At 39.5% G+C, this 14,403-nt stretch overlaps 1 protein-coding gene across 1 annotated transcript in view; it reads left to right on the top strand.

The window, feature by feature from the left end:
* Positions 1-3,667: 3,667 nt before the first annotated feature.
* Positions 3,668-14,403, top strand: part of dnm1a (dynamin 1a) — a 67,044-nt gene continuing 56,308 nt past the window's right edge. The window contains exon 1 of the mRNA XM_062988936.1: positions 3,668-4,007. Coding sequence (XP_062845006.1) covers positions 3,847-4,007 — 161 coding nt within the window. The 5' untranslated portion in view covers positions 3,668-3,846. The remainder of the gene's footprint in view (positions 4,008-14,403) is intronic.

The following is a 14,403-nucleotide window of genomic DNA, read 5'->3' as shown; positions in this document are numbered from 1 at the left end:
AAGGCGTTCCCCAAGGCTCAGTGTTAGGTCCCCTTTTGTTTATTCTTTATATGCTCCCCCTTGGTGACATCATACGTCGGCATGGTTTACATTTCCACTGCTATGCTGATGATATTCAGCTTTACATCTCCTCCAAATCCATTAATACTGAACTTCACTCCACTCTGACAAATTGCATCACTGAAATGAAATTGTGGATGAAAGCTAATTTCCTCAAATTAAACTGTGAAAAATCAGATATGATCATCGTAGGTCCTACAACCCTGGCAAAAACCACAAAAAATTTTCAAATTACCATTGATAATGACACTTTGTCTCCGTCTTCTAACATCCGAAATCTTGGTGTAATTTTTGATAGCAACCTCTCTTTTGACCGCCATGTAAATCACATCACCAAAACTGCTTTCTTTCATCTAAAAAACATAGCACGTCTACGTCCATCACTCTCCTTTTCTGCCGCCGAAACCTTGATTCATGCTTTTATTACATCCAGAATTGATTATTGCAATAGCATCCTTTATGGTACATCTAACAAAATCCTAAAAAAACTTCAGTATATCCAGAATTCAGCTGCTCGCCTCCTTACTCATACTCGCTCCCGTGATCATATTACACCTGTTCTACAAAAACTTCATTGGCTTCCCGTTGCTCAACGCATTCAATTCAAAATTCTTCTATTCACTCACAAAGCTCTCCATAATCAGGCCCCATCCTACCTCACCGACCTGCTCCATCAGCACATTCCCTCCCGTAGCCTTCGCTCTTCTGAGGCTAACCTACTGTCCATACCCTCTAGGACCAAGCACCGGACCTGGGGTGACAGGGCCTTTTCCATAGCTGCTCCATCTTTATGGAATGCTCTCCCCAAACACCTACGAGATTGTCCTGACCTGTCCAAATTCAAGTCACTTCTCAAAACTCATCTATTCAATATGGCATTTAACTTGTAACAACACGAAATAAATGCTTTTATTTTTGCTATTCTTTTTAATAGTTTTTATACTTAGATCACGACAGAAATGTGAAGTCCTAGATCCTAAAACTTGTAAAGTTTTCAGTTTCCTGATTGCATGTAAATCTGTCCTGTTTCTGTCTAATTTTAAGAAATTGTTCTATATTTGTTGTTCTCTCTCATAATTTAGCTAATTTTTAATGAACTGTCTTATGCTGCTCTCTTTGTTTTTATCTTAATTATTCTTGATGTTGATGTACTATTTTGATTTTGTACTATGATTTGTATGGTGTATGTACGTATTTGTTTTGATTATTTGTCTTATGTAAAGTGTCTTTGAGTATCTTGAAAAGCGCTATATAAATAAAATGTATTATTATTATTATTATTATGTGAAGGGGCCTGTGGGGCCCCTAAAGTGCAAAGGGCCCCTAACCGAGATTTATTGACATTAGATAGATAGATAGATAGATAGATAGATAGATAGATAGATAGATAGATAGATAGATAGATAGATAGATAGATAGATAGATAGATAGATAGATAGATAGGATGGATGGATGGATGATGGATAGACAGACAGACAGACAGACAGACAGACAGATAGATGATGGATAGATAGATAGATAGATAGATAGATAGATAGATAGATAGATAGATAGATAGATAGATAGATAGATAGATAGATAGATAGATAGATAGATAGATAGATAGATGGATGGATGGATGGATGGATGGATGGATGGATGGATGGATGGATGGATGGATGGATGATGGATGGATACATATATTGGATAGCTGTAAAGTCCACACCACAAGTGAGGTTGCATGAATGGATGAGTGAATAAATAAATAAACAAAACGAATGTGCAAATGTGTAAATATGTAAATGAATGAACGTGCAGAAAGATGCAATTTCAAGTATACCTTTGAAATTACAGTTTGAAGTATAAAGTAGACATTAGATAGATATTATATATTAGATAATAATAATAAAGTGACGATAATAATAATAATAATAATTATTATTATTGTTATTATTTTTATTGTTGTTATTATGATTAATTATATTATTAGTAATAATAACAAGGGATTTAATTATATGGTGCACAATAGCAGTTCAGAATAGCCTTAACTGATGAAAAACTGATGATATGATAATCAGAAAAAAAAAGTTACAAATTGCATTAAAATACCAAGACTGGCACAAAAATAAATGTCCCTTATAAGTATGTGTAAACTTTCTACTTCAACTGTGTTTCAGCACCACGGACAGAGCAACAACTGTTCAGCAAAAGGCAAATACGTTACAAACCAGCCACATATTTATATAAACCAAAGAGATCTGCCCTGAATCCTGCATTAGATAAAGTAACATTATGATTTTAACCACAAATCTAATGTCAAATGGACTCAATATTGTCATCATTAATGGCACAACTCACATTATAAACAATCATTTATAACAGGCTGGTTTAGGTAACTGATATTGTGTGTTTACTGTGTATTGTTTCAGACCAGATACATTTTCTTCTGTATTGTTATGATGAATAAGTAGTGTGTATAAAACTGCTTATCTCTCTCAATAACATCACAACATGCTGGGATAAGAGGGATGATCAGATTTTGCACAGATGTGTGGATTCCATACCAGACTTGAGTACTGAGTACAGCAAAAAAAAAAAACATCCAAAACAACTTTTTATTCAAATTGTTATGCTAAATAAATAATTTATACATGGACAAACATTGTTTTAAGTTGTCTGACAGGGCTGTAGTACCCACAGACTGTAGACTTTTACTGGAAGCCTTATGGGGGGCAACTTCATATTAATGCTCATGGTTTTGGAATAGGATGTTCAGTGATCTGTGTATATGTGTATATAGCTTGCATATGTCAAGTCAATTCAAATTTATTTATATAGCGCTTTTTACAATAGACATTGTCTCAAAGCAACTTTACAAAATCCAGGACCAACAAATACAAAACCCCCTGTTGAGCAAGCCGAGGGCTGTGGCAAGGAAAAACTCCCTTAAAATTACAGGAAGAAACCTTAAGACGAACCAGACTCAGCAGGGACCTCCGTCCTTCTTGGGTGGTCTGGAGGATACTTTAAATGAATAAGATTTACACAAATCATACCAACACAGAATTAAAATGAACTAAAAGTTATAAATAGCAATAATAAATAAATAATAATAGAGTTATTATTCGGTCCAGTCTGTTATAAAGTCTGTAGTGAGTTCTTGACATTCTTGGTGCGAACACGCCAGGCTCCGTCACATCCAGCAGGAGCAGCATTGTTGGCACGGCAGTCTCGACTTCATTCCTTAACCTCGGGCAGGTAAACAGGTTCCCATCAGAAGGACCTCGGGGTAAAATATGTGCATGAATGAACATATGTGTGTGTGAGAGAGAGAAAGGGGGGGCTTTAGGGAGATAGAGAGGCTACGAAATGGCTTAATCCAACTCTAATTACCAATATTATTCTAAATAGACTATGAAACTGCGCCGACTAGCGGCTGATATAAACATCTACATGAAAGCGCAGGTTGCTTTGTGGTTGCCAGATTGCACTAAAGCCCCGCCTATCAATTAATCCTCACAAAGCTAAAAGGCGGCAGAGCGCCTGGTAAATCGGGATTTTGGAGTTGACAAACATTGTACAAATCTGGCAACCCTGACCTGTTTGACAGCAGTGAGGAGCGCTGGTGATCTACAAGACTGCAGAAAAGCTACAGAGAGGAGCAGAACCGAGGATGATGCTGCATGAAAACATCAAATAATTTAAACACCTTGAACACCCCGCATCCATCCCCAGCGTGCTGTCTACCACTGATTCCATTTAAATTCATATAAGGAGTAATCTGCGGTACCCACACCGGCTGGCAGGATGGGGAACCGTGGTATGGAGGACCTCATCCCTCTGGTTAACCGGATGCAAGATGCGTTTTCGGCCATCGGACAGAATGCTAACCTGGACCTGCCGCAGATTGCTGTGGTAGGCGGACAGAGTGCAGGAAAAAGCTCTGTACTGGAGAACTTCGTTGGAAAGTAAGTGATTTTTTTGGGATGCTTAGGTCATATTAATAAAAAAAAAGCTCCAGTTTCATTCTGGTGCATCTTCTTCTCACCCTCCCCCCAAATAATGGGCCCTTGTAGATGCAACGATATAACCTCAGTGGTACTGATGCTGAAAACAGACAGGCATTTGCATTTGTGATATTTACTTTACAGAAAATGCTCATATACGTCGAAACAAATGAAAATCATCATTATATTATGCTTACTCAGGCGTGTCTGTCACAGTTTAGGAACAAAAAGGCAAAATACTAAAATTATAGCAATGTCATGGAGATGCCATTAGAGACCACTGTAAAACTTGAAGGTTAGAAGAAAATGAATGCAGTTACAAGAACAGGGGAACGTGGAGTCCTAAATGATGTCCTTACTTATCCAAGGTCATACAGCTTATTATTATTATTATTTTGGAACATTAACATGTGCAGTGTTTTGTATACAGTAGTTTATATGTGTGTGGATGTGTTAATGCACCAGTTTGCATTCTCCGTCATCCCCTCATCCCCCCTCAGATCCATGTCCTATTGCAGACAGGGTACCAATAACCCCTGGATGTTTGGGTGCAGTTATAGCTTATTATTTAGCACAACAAATAATGTGTGGATGGTTTAATAGTTTAGGAACATTAATGGTAAAATAACAATTATGGTAAACTGACAGCATTGACATGAAGAATAAGAATAATTGAATAAGTTGCAATTGTAAAACTGGCAGGTTATAGTTACTGTAACGCACCACATTAAAATCCATAATGTATCATAATAGAAAACATTCATTAATTTCCTTATAATAATGACCATAGCAAAGGTCCCACAGCTTAACGTTCAAAAACGTAAAACATTAAACGTTGTATTTATGAGCAAATAAATAACACAGTTATACAGTGTCATGTCCATGGCATGTCAATCAGAGTTTGGAAACTACAGTGCAACCTATTATAGTGTCCTAAAAGTAGCACATAGCTATCCGCAAGTGTCAGACTAAAATGAAAATGTCATGAACAGAACTGTTTTTTAGATTTGACTGAAGTCACATTTTTGCATAGCAAATACAGTTTGGGTCAGAAATCTCCCCCACCCAAGTTTAATCTTTATATCTTAATATTTAATCGATTGGCAATTAAATCCAGTCATTATTCATTTAATTAGGGTGACATAGCATTTTGAAGGAGGGTGGAGGGAGGAAAGGAGTGAAAAATGTATTAGAATGCAAACTGGTGCACTAACACATGCACAAATATATACAATACAAACGCTGCATGTTTTAATATTGTTTTGAAATAAATAGTGGCATAAAGTCAACAAACAATACAGTTAATTAATAATTGTTAATTGCAGTTATTTGTATATCAATTAATCATCAGCTAATATTTCAGAATCGTAACTTTGGCTTTACTAGTTGGTTTGTTTTTAACAAAAGCAATAATAACATGCAAAGGTACACAATGTTCCCCTTTACACTAAATGTGTACAGTGTTTGCTTTCCTAGCTTTTGCATTGGAACAATAAGGCAAATGTCTGTGTAATATACAATCCTCAAACTGAATCCAAATTTATGAAAATACAAACCTGTTTATTTGATATAGAACTCAGAACAACCTGCTTAACTCTTCAACACATTATACAGATGATACTGTAGTTCTATTTTAAACATAGGTATAGAGATACAGAATGTAGTCTTTATAAAAAAATCATTTATTCAAGATTGATGCTACATATTTGTTTTAATGCCATTCTCATACAGAAATGAAGATTGGGAAATGTATTTATATAAATGATTTTGGATGTGATTGATTTACGTTAAACATCTAAAAGTTTGGTCTGTTGACTATGTACATCTGACGTTAGATGAAAATTATGCAGATGTAATGTTTTGCCAAGCAATTATTGAAAACCTGTTGGTGGTCTTCACACCAGACCTGGTTATGTTGGCAATCAGGGTTGTAACCGTTCCTTGTTGCCAGTCAGTTGGCTTGTCATTTTGGCAAATTCTACCCTAGTCACACTGTTACTGTAAGACACATGATGGCTAGAACGTGTCCTGATTGGACTTGGTTTAATAATTTAAAGGAGCCAGGCTGTGTTTGGCTGAGAGGTTTGGCAGGGACAGAGCGCCTGTTGCGCTGTGACCTTGCTTGTGTGATATGTTACTGAGGTTTCAGGCCAGGGTTCATGATCGTACCTTTTAAGGCACTTTGAAGTTCACAGCATTTGGAGCCACAGACTACATAACAGACAATAGCACACAATATACAATACTTGGTCAAAACCACGAGGACAATTAAACATCACATTTATCTGTGTCTGCTGAACATTAAGCTGGTCTTCTTTAGCCTAGTGGTGAAGGTAATGGTAATCAGAAGGTTGCCGGTTCACGCCCACTGCCAGGCTGCCACTGTTGGACCCTTGAAAAAAGCCTCAAACTGTAAAAGTGGTAAAAGCGTCTGTTAAATGCCACAAATGGAATGTAAATGTAGTGGAAATTTGTACCCCCGGTTAAAAAGCATTATTGTGGTCAAACACTGATGGGTGTGATGGCATGGAATCAGTATTCCAATATAACGTCTTTAATGGGGTTGAGTTCAGGGCTCTGTACAGGCCACTGGAGTTTCTCAACACCAAATTTGACAAACCATGTCTTTAACAAGAAGCAGAAAAGAGCCTTCCCTATACTGTTGCTACAAAACACCTGAGGACGGCACAGTGGTAAGATGGGCCTGGGTTCACATTCCCCAGCCGGGCGACCAGGGTCCTTTTGGTGTGGAGTTTATATGTTCTCCCTGTGTCCATTTGGCTTTCATCTGAGTGCTCTGACATCCTCCCACAAGTCCAAAGACATGCAGTCAGGCTAATTGTAGCTACTAAATTAATAGCCGGTTTAAGAATAAAATATGTATTCTTTCATTAAATCCCCAAGGTTCCCACGCCTCTGTGTAAAGCAAATAAGAATGGTTATAATGGTGATAACAGTGCTATTATGGGAGCTTTTCACCCCAAATCCATGTGTCAAGTGCCGAAAATATGCATAATTATGTCTCCTTAAAGGCAGAATGTTATTCATCAGGAGGGTAATTGCAGGGTTTCTGATGGAACAGCTTAAAATAGTCCATCTAACAGCACAGCATGTTCCAGTGCTTTCTGCATTTTCAATGGAAGTGACTCTTTTCTTTGTGCTTAAAATGGTTAAAGATTTGGTTTTGTGAGATTTGTTTAAGTCAGATTTGAAGCCACCTTCTTTAAAGACACCTTCTGTAAGGCTGCTGGAACACAACGCCATGCTGTGCTTGTCTTGGCTCTCTCTGACCCTCACGTTACTTCAGACTCTAAATGGGATCTGCAGTAATGCACAGAGCTTAGTGCACAAGCATCTGCTGAGCAGAGCACAAGCAAGACCGGTGTGCCGAGGAGTTGCCAGAAGGACCCAGGCATGGCAGTTACAAACCCAAATCCCCAAAAAATCTGGACAGTTGGTAAAATGCAAATAAAAACAGAAAGAAGTGAGTAGTAAATGGTCTATTAGAAAACAGCACAAAACAGTACATAAACAGTATATATATGTTCACCTCATCAGTCTAGATTTTTGTTAGTTTATTACCAATGCAAAGTTCAGCACCTATTCTTATGTGGTGCCGTGTTGGGCATCATTGGAATGGGAAATTTGCATGTCTAAGAAGGCACCAATAATGGCCAAAAGGTACTTACACGTTTTGGAACAATGTATAATGCCATCCAGAGGGCGGCACAGTGGCTAAGTGGGTAGCACTGTCGCCTCACAGCAAGAAGGTCCTGGGTTTGATCCCCAGGTGGGGCGGTCCGGGTCCTTTCTGTGCGGAGTTTGCATGTTCTCCCCGTGTCTGCGTGGGTTTTCCTCCTTTGCTCCGGTTTCCTCCCACAGTCCAAAAACATGCAGCCAGGCTAAATGGAGACACTGAATTGTCCTATAGGTACCTAGCCACTAGGATGCATAAACCAGTGCATTGTAGTGCCGGTCCCAAGCCCGGATAAATAGGGAGGGTCGTGTCAGGAAGGCGTAAAAACGGTACCAAATGAATAATGCGGATCACGATCTGCCGGCGACGCCTAACGGGAGCAGCCAAGGAAATTAGATAGATAGATAGATAGATAGATAGATAGATAGATAGATAGATAGATAGATAGATAGATAGATAGATAGGTAGGTAGGTAGGTAGGTAGGTAGGTAGGTAGGTAGGTAGGTAGATGTCATCCAGAGAACAACAACTTTTGCCAGCAGTTCTCACATCATTACAGACCATGAAAGGACAGAAAGGATAGAAATATCTACAGGAAGTCTTCTGCCAGTTTTTTTAGAAATGGTGAGGGATCCATAATGGAATGAGAATCACCAGTGCTGCATTGCTGCTTTGTAGGTTTGCATAAAGGCTAACAGATCTGATTTAGTACATTTAGTACAAGACCATTTGCACCATATGGTGCAGACAATGCACACACATTTCCTAAAAACATTTCCATATTTCAGAATTAAAACACCCCTATACGTCCTGCTAATATGATTAGAAGACAATTCCAGGCAACCTCATATGTCTGGAACAGACTCTGTCTGGCTTGTTTATTGATGGCAGAAACATCCTGCATCCTGCATCAATGTAACTAAGCTTTACGAAAGCTGATAGGTGAGTGTGTGGGTTCTGCTGAAAAATGGACAGTTTTGAGATGAGATTTATCACAGCAAGTGTGAGCACACACACTCAGCCTTGAGCTATCAGATCTGTAAATGTCACACTTTCAACAGAGTGCTGGTTTTAGATATGGCAGTGGTGCCATGGGGCAAATTACAAATGTAACAGACCAGATGTGCAGTGTACACACAGCGTTTCAGTTATTAAACATGTAATGGAGTTTTGGCTTTTTTTTTTTTTTTTGTATTTAATTGTTGGTGAAAGTACTGGTGTTTGTGTGCATGTTCCATCCCTAGTGGAGGGAGTAGCTCGGCAATAATTAAACATGTGCCAGTAATAAATTGCTGTATTTAATATATTGTGATACTTAATATATTGGACACTTGGGACGCAGTGGTAAATTGCACTGTCTCACTGAGATCCAGGTTTTAAATCCCCAGCAGTGCTATTGGCCATTTGGCTGTGGCTGTGGAGGGGGATGGTCAAAGCCTCCTAATGGTTTGGCGTCCTGTCTGAGGTGCGTTACTGTATTGTGCCCAGTGATTCTAAGAATCTGGACCCACCACAACCCTGACCAAGATAAAGCTTTGATAAAATGAAATAAAATGAATAAAGAACTTAACATTCACATAATCAGCATTTAGCAGACACCTTTATTCAAAGCGACTTACAGTACAGTATACAATCTGAGCAATTGAGGGTTAAGGGCCTTGCTAAAGGGCCCAACAGCAGCAATCTGGCAGTGCTGGGGCTTGAACCAGCAACCTTCTGATTACAAGTCCAGTACCTTAACCACTAAGATACAACTATAACTTAACGGTATACTGTGATGCCTTATTACCATGATCATTACATTTATTTATTTCATATATTTCGGTTTGATTTTAACAAACAACAAACAAGCCAAAACTTTCACTGTCTGTAAGCTTTACATCACCATCATCCTCTGATGTTCCTGGTTCATAGATTAGGATTTTGCTATTTCAAAATCAGCTTCCATGCTGAGGAACAGAATTTATAGACACTGGTTTCTCGAATTTCCTGTCTGTTGAAAATGAGAAAGTTGAGGTGATTATACTGAATTTTGGTTTCAGAACCAAGGACAGATCCTCCTGAATCCGCACTGAATACACAGAGCTCAGCTTTTTGGAACAGCGATTTAAAGTTGCTGGTGTTTGGCAGAACTGATTGAAGGTCTGAAAGCTGATATTGCTAAAACAGGAGCCCACATATAAACAGAAATCATGACAAGGTAAAAATACACTATATGGACAAAAGTATTGGGACACCGCTTCTAACATTTGATTGCATGCGTTTCACGAACAACAAATGCAAATGCTATAAAGGAAATCTGCAGCATCAGTTTAGGGAAGGCCCTTTTCTGTTCCAGCATGACTGTGCTGCCTGTACACAAAGCAAGGCCTATGCAGAAAGACATGCAGAAAAGCTCGGTTTAAAGAAACTCCAGTGTCCTGCGCTGAACAGCTCTGGAATGAACTGGAACATCAACTGAGGCTTTCTTTCCCAACATCAGTGCCTAACCCTAATGCAGATATCTAGAACTGCGGTAATTAATTGCTTTATTACAAAGTTTGGTGCTGTTGCAGGTTAGACAAACAGAACAGGGGTTTAGAAGTAGAACAGCACAAGTTCTTTACTTGCATATCGGTATAGTAATGTTATATTAATGGATTTTTGCTGGGTTTACATTACATAACAATTTACATTAGATTTACCCACAAACCCACAGACTAGAATTTGAGAATAAACCTTTTTGGTTGCAGTGCTACTTCTGATAAACGTAGAGTATGTTAACGGAGGGTTAAAATGGATGTGAAGGCAGATGTATGTTCAGGATGTATACATGGTGTTTTGTTGACCTCGTCTGTCAACAGTAGGATGTGGAAACGTCGCTGAGACAAAGCCACCACTGTTTGTTATCCCAGCGCAGACTGTAATCCGAGGGCGATGTGTTTGCTTTGTAGAGTCTCTGACCACTTGGCTTTAACTGGACAGACCTGTTAAACAGTATTTGAACCATGGTAGCACCCTCGGTGAAGCCTGAGTGGGTAACAATGCAGCAAAACATTAACTTGTTCTGATACATCATGTATTTAGCAGTGCAGGACGCCGCTGTTTATAAGTTCAGTCAAATGGCTGTTCAGTGGTTGCTAGTTGATGTTGCTGACCTCAGGTTACCCTTTGGGGCTAAAATGGTACCATTGGTACTGCTGCAGTAATTATCATTGGTGCTGAATCTGGTACTGGTACTTTATTGGTAATGGAAAAAAGTGCAGTTCCAGTCTTCTGGTGCTAAAAGCATTACATCTTGTGTTGTAGAAAAAGCCAAATTAATTAATCTGTGTGCATGTGCACTGTTTCTTAGTGGGCATCTCAGCTTCATTTTATTCTTATGATTTATTCTTATGATCAGTGTGGAAAAAGTAAATGCCCCTTTTTGTGATCGTGTCTCTTACAGCAGCAGTAAATGCAAATGCAGCTAAAAACGTCCGACACAATTGTCTTTTGGTTGACACGGCTAGTCTTAAGTGCTTAAGTTGAAAGCAACTGGACTCCTTTTATAGGTTTGAAGACGTTTCACCTCTCATACGAAAGGCTTCTTTGGTTCTTAAATTAAGCACTCAAGTCTACCATGATCTGGATGACTGAGAACCTATACAGACATGTTGACAGGACTAGTTGGTGATGATTAAATAATTATAAAAAAAAATGCACTTTTTACATTATTGTAATAGATTCATTCAGCCTCTCTACTCTCTCACTCTGTCTCTCTATGTCTCACAATCTGTATCTTCATATGTGTCATGTTGGCTGGCTTGTGAGCCCTCAGTATCTACTGGATTGCTGCCACATAAAAATGTGTGAGAGAGTCAGGACAAGAGAGAGAGAGAGAGAGTCAGGAGGCAGACATGGATTTGAGGATGGATGGAGGAGGGGAAGCATAGTCTGTGGGATTAGGATGGGTAGGCGGAGAACTGATCTGTCCGTCTCCATCGCTGCCTGCAGGTGATCAGAGCTTAACACGTGTGTTCCTACTGGATGGGGGATGGTACACAGAGAGAAAGAGAGAGAAAGAGAGAGACAATGAGAAAGAAGAGAGAGAAAGAGAGAGCAGGCCAGAGAGAGGCTTTTACATCAGTGCTTCTCAACCAAGACCCACGTTTAAACAACTCAATAACATTAGATTATGAATTAAAAGCTGAAATCAAAGATTTGCCTTCACTTGTAAGACAAATATATTCCATTAGCTTTTAACCAATTCTGCAAATCTCTGTATTGTGATATGTCTTTGTATATACACCAATGAGGCATAACATTATGACCACTGACAGGTGAAGTGAATAACACTGATTATCTCTTCATCACAGCACCTGTTAGTGGGGGGGATATATTAGGCAGCAAGTGAACATTTTATCCTCAAAGTTGATGTTAGAAGCAGGAAAAACGGGCGAGCGTGAGGATCTGAGCGAGTCTGACAGGGGCCAAATTGTGATGGCTAGACGACTGGGTCAGAGCATCTGCAAAACTGCAGCTCTGATGGGGTGTGTCCCGGTCTTCAGTGGTCAGTATCTATCAAAAGTGGTCCAAGGAAGGAACAGTGGTAAACCGGCGACAGGGTCGTGGGCGGCCATGGCTCATTGATGCACGTGGGGGGGCAAAGGCTGGCCCGTGTGGTCCGATCCAACAGACGAGCTCCTGTAGCTCAGATTGCTGAAGATGTTAATGCTGGTTCTGATAGAAAGGTGTCAGAATACACAGTGCAGCACAGTTGCAGGGCTGTTTTGGCAGCAAAAGGGGGAACCAACACAATATTAGGAAGGTGGTTATAATGTTATATCTTTATATTTGTATATATCTTTATATTTCTATATACTGTGACTGAATGATCAGAACACTTATTTTTGTGTCACTGTCCACAGACAGAGTGTTTGTAGGTCTGTTGAACATGAAATTTACATATTTTGTGTTATTAATATAGACTATTAATGAAGAAGCTGTTGTTGTTTAACTATATGAACTTGGTTTCAACAGTAAACAGTAAATGGACTCCCAGTCCATCATAAGACTGACATTATGTCATAATCATACACAGATATAAACTGCTGCCATAAGGACATAGTATTTCATGCTATGACAGCTTAAGTCCCTCTCATAAATTTCACTTGGTGTACTTTAGTGAGCATGTTTTACATAAAGCATTTGCTGATAGTGCTGATATGTGATGCTTAAGTTGTAGTACTCAAGGTGCTTTTGATTCATAGAGCTAACAGTAAACTGAACAAGCCATGACCATAGAATGGCACATTTAGTAAAACGACCTGATTTTTAGAAGATCAGAGTTGTTATAGCACTTACATTGCACGTTATGCCAGTACAAAGTATGCAGCATGTGTCATAGCATCAGTCAAAACAGCACAAATACAAGCTGTCATGGTTGAAACAGAAAGTGTGACACGGCCCGCAGTAATGACTTTGTTATGTCAGTCGTATGATGCATGTTGCAGCTTCATTACACAGACGCCTGCGCAGGTTCAAATGCCCACCAGTATTTGGTTCAGTCTCTATTACAGTTTGAGTTGATGAGCAACCAGTGTGATTGAGGAGGTGTGAGCAGGTACTGCCTGTCACCAATATGCTTCCTCCATATGGCCTTGTGTTCGGAGGAGGGCTTGCTTCTGGGAGGTTCTGCCATCTGCTATGATCAGGGTGTCCATCACAGAAGAAACGGACAGTTTAGTGTGTAAAATTTACACTCTACCTGAGGGCATGCCGTCACTTAGTTGGCATTTTTAAAATCTTATTCTCAGTGTCCGATATCGCAGTAGAGGCGGCATTAATGTTGGTATTGATGGCTGATGGTGGAGTGAGAGGTTGACATCGAATGATTCAGCGCTTTCACAGAGACGGTGGCAAAAGCTGAAAAGTAGCACAACACAGCACAATCCTGTGTTGCCTTTCTGTAGCACATCAAATTGTAAGCAAAGGTTTTATAATTATAATTACCTAATTAATAATAACTACCTAATATAATTACCTTTCACCCAAGAAGGAAGGGATCCCTGCTGAGTCTGGTTCCTCTCAAGGTTCCTTCCTGTAATTATAAGGGAGTTTTTCCTTGGCACTGATGTCCTTCGGCTTGCTCAATAAGGGGTTTTGATCTGTCGGTCCTGGATTCTGTAAAGTTGCTTTGAGACAATGTCTATTGTAAAAAGCGCTATATAAATAAATTTGACTTGACTTGACTTGAGCTGAGTCAGAAAAATATTTGGGCCAGAGCCATCCTGACCCAGACCAGAATAAGGTGGTTTGTAAAAATAAATACATTCCTGTTTGTTTATCCTCCTTGTAGTGTTGCTATTACAATCCAGACCAAGTTTTGAAAGAGAGCAGCAATGGTGCAGATTCCCCTTTGCCCTAAGTGCTGCCCTTGCCTCATTTGTGGACATCTACTCGTCTCAAAAAATTGGACAAGAAGGCTTGGCTCTCACTTAGTCTTTCAGTTCGTCCCAGCTGTGTTTAATAAGAGTAAGGTCAGGGCTCTGTGCGGTCCATTCGAGTTCCTTATGGACCTTATGGGCCACAATCATTGATTTTATACACCCCTTAACATCTGATGTGGCTTAAACAACGAAACTCAATCAATAGCAGTGGCGCCTGTATATCCTATAGACAGTGCTGATTCTAAGCGGC

Source organism: Trichomycterus rosablanca, chromosome 26 (genome assembly GCF_030014385.1).
Source record: "Trichomycterus rosablanca isolate fTriRos1 chromosome 26, fTriRos1.hap1, whole genome shotgun sequence".
Classification (NCBI taxonomy): domain Eukaryota; kingdom Metazoa; phylum Chordata; class Actinopteri; order Siluriformes; family Trichomycteridae; genus Trichomycterus; species Trichomycterus rosablanca.
The sequence above is the reverse complement of the archived record's forward strand: the minus strand, read 5'-3'. Positions and strand labels throughout refer to the sequence as shown.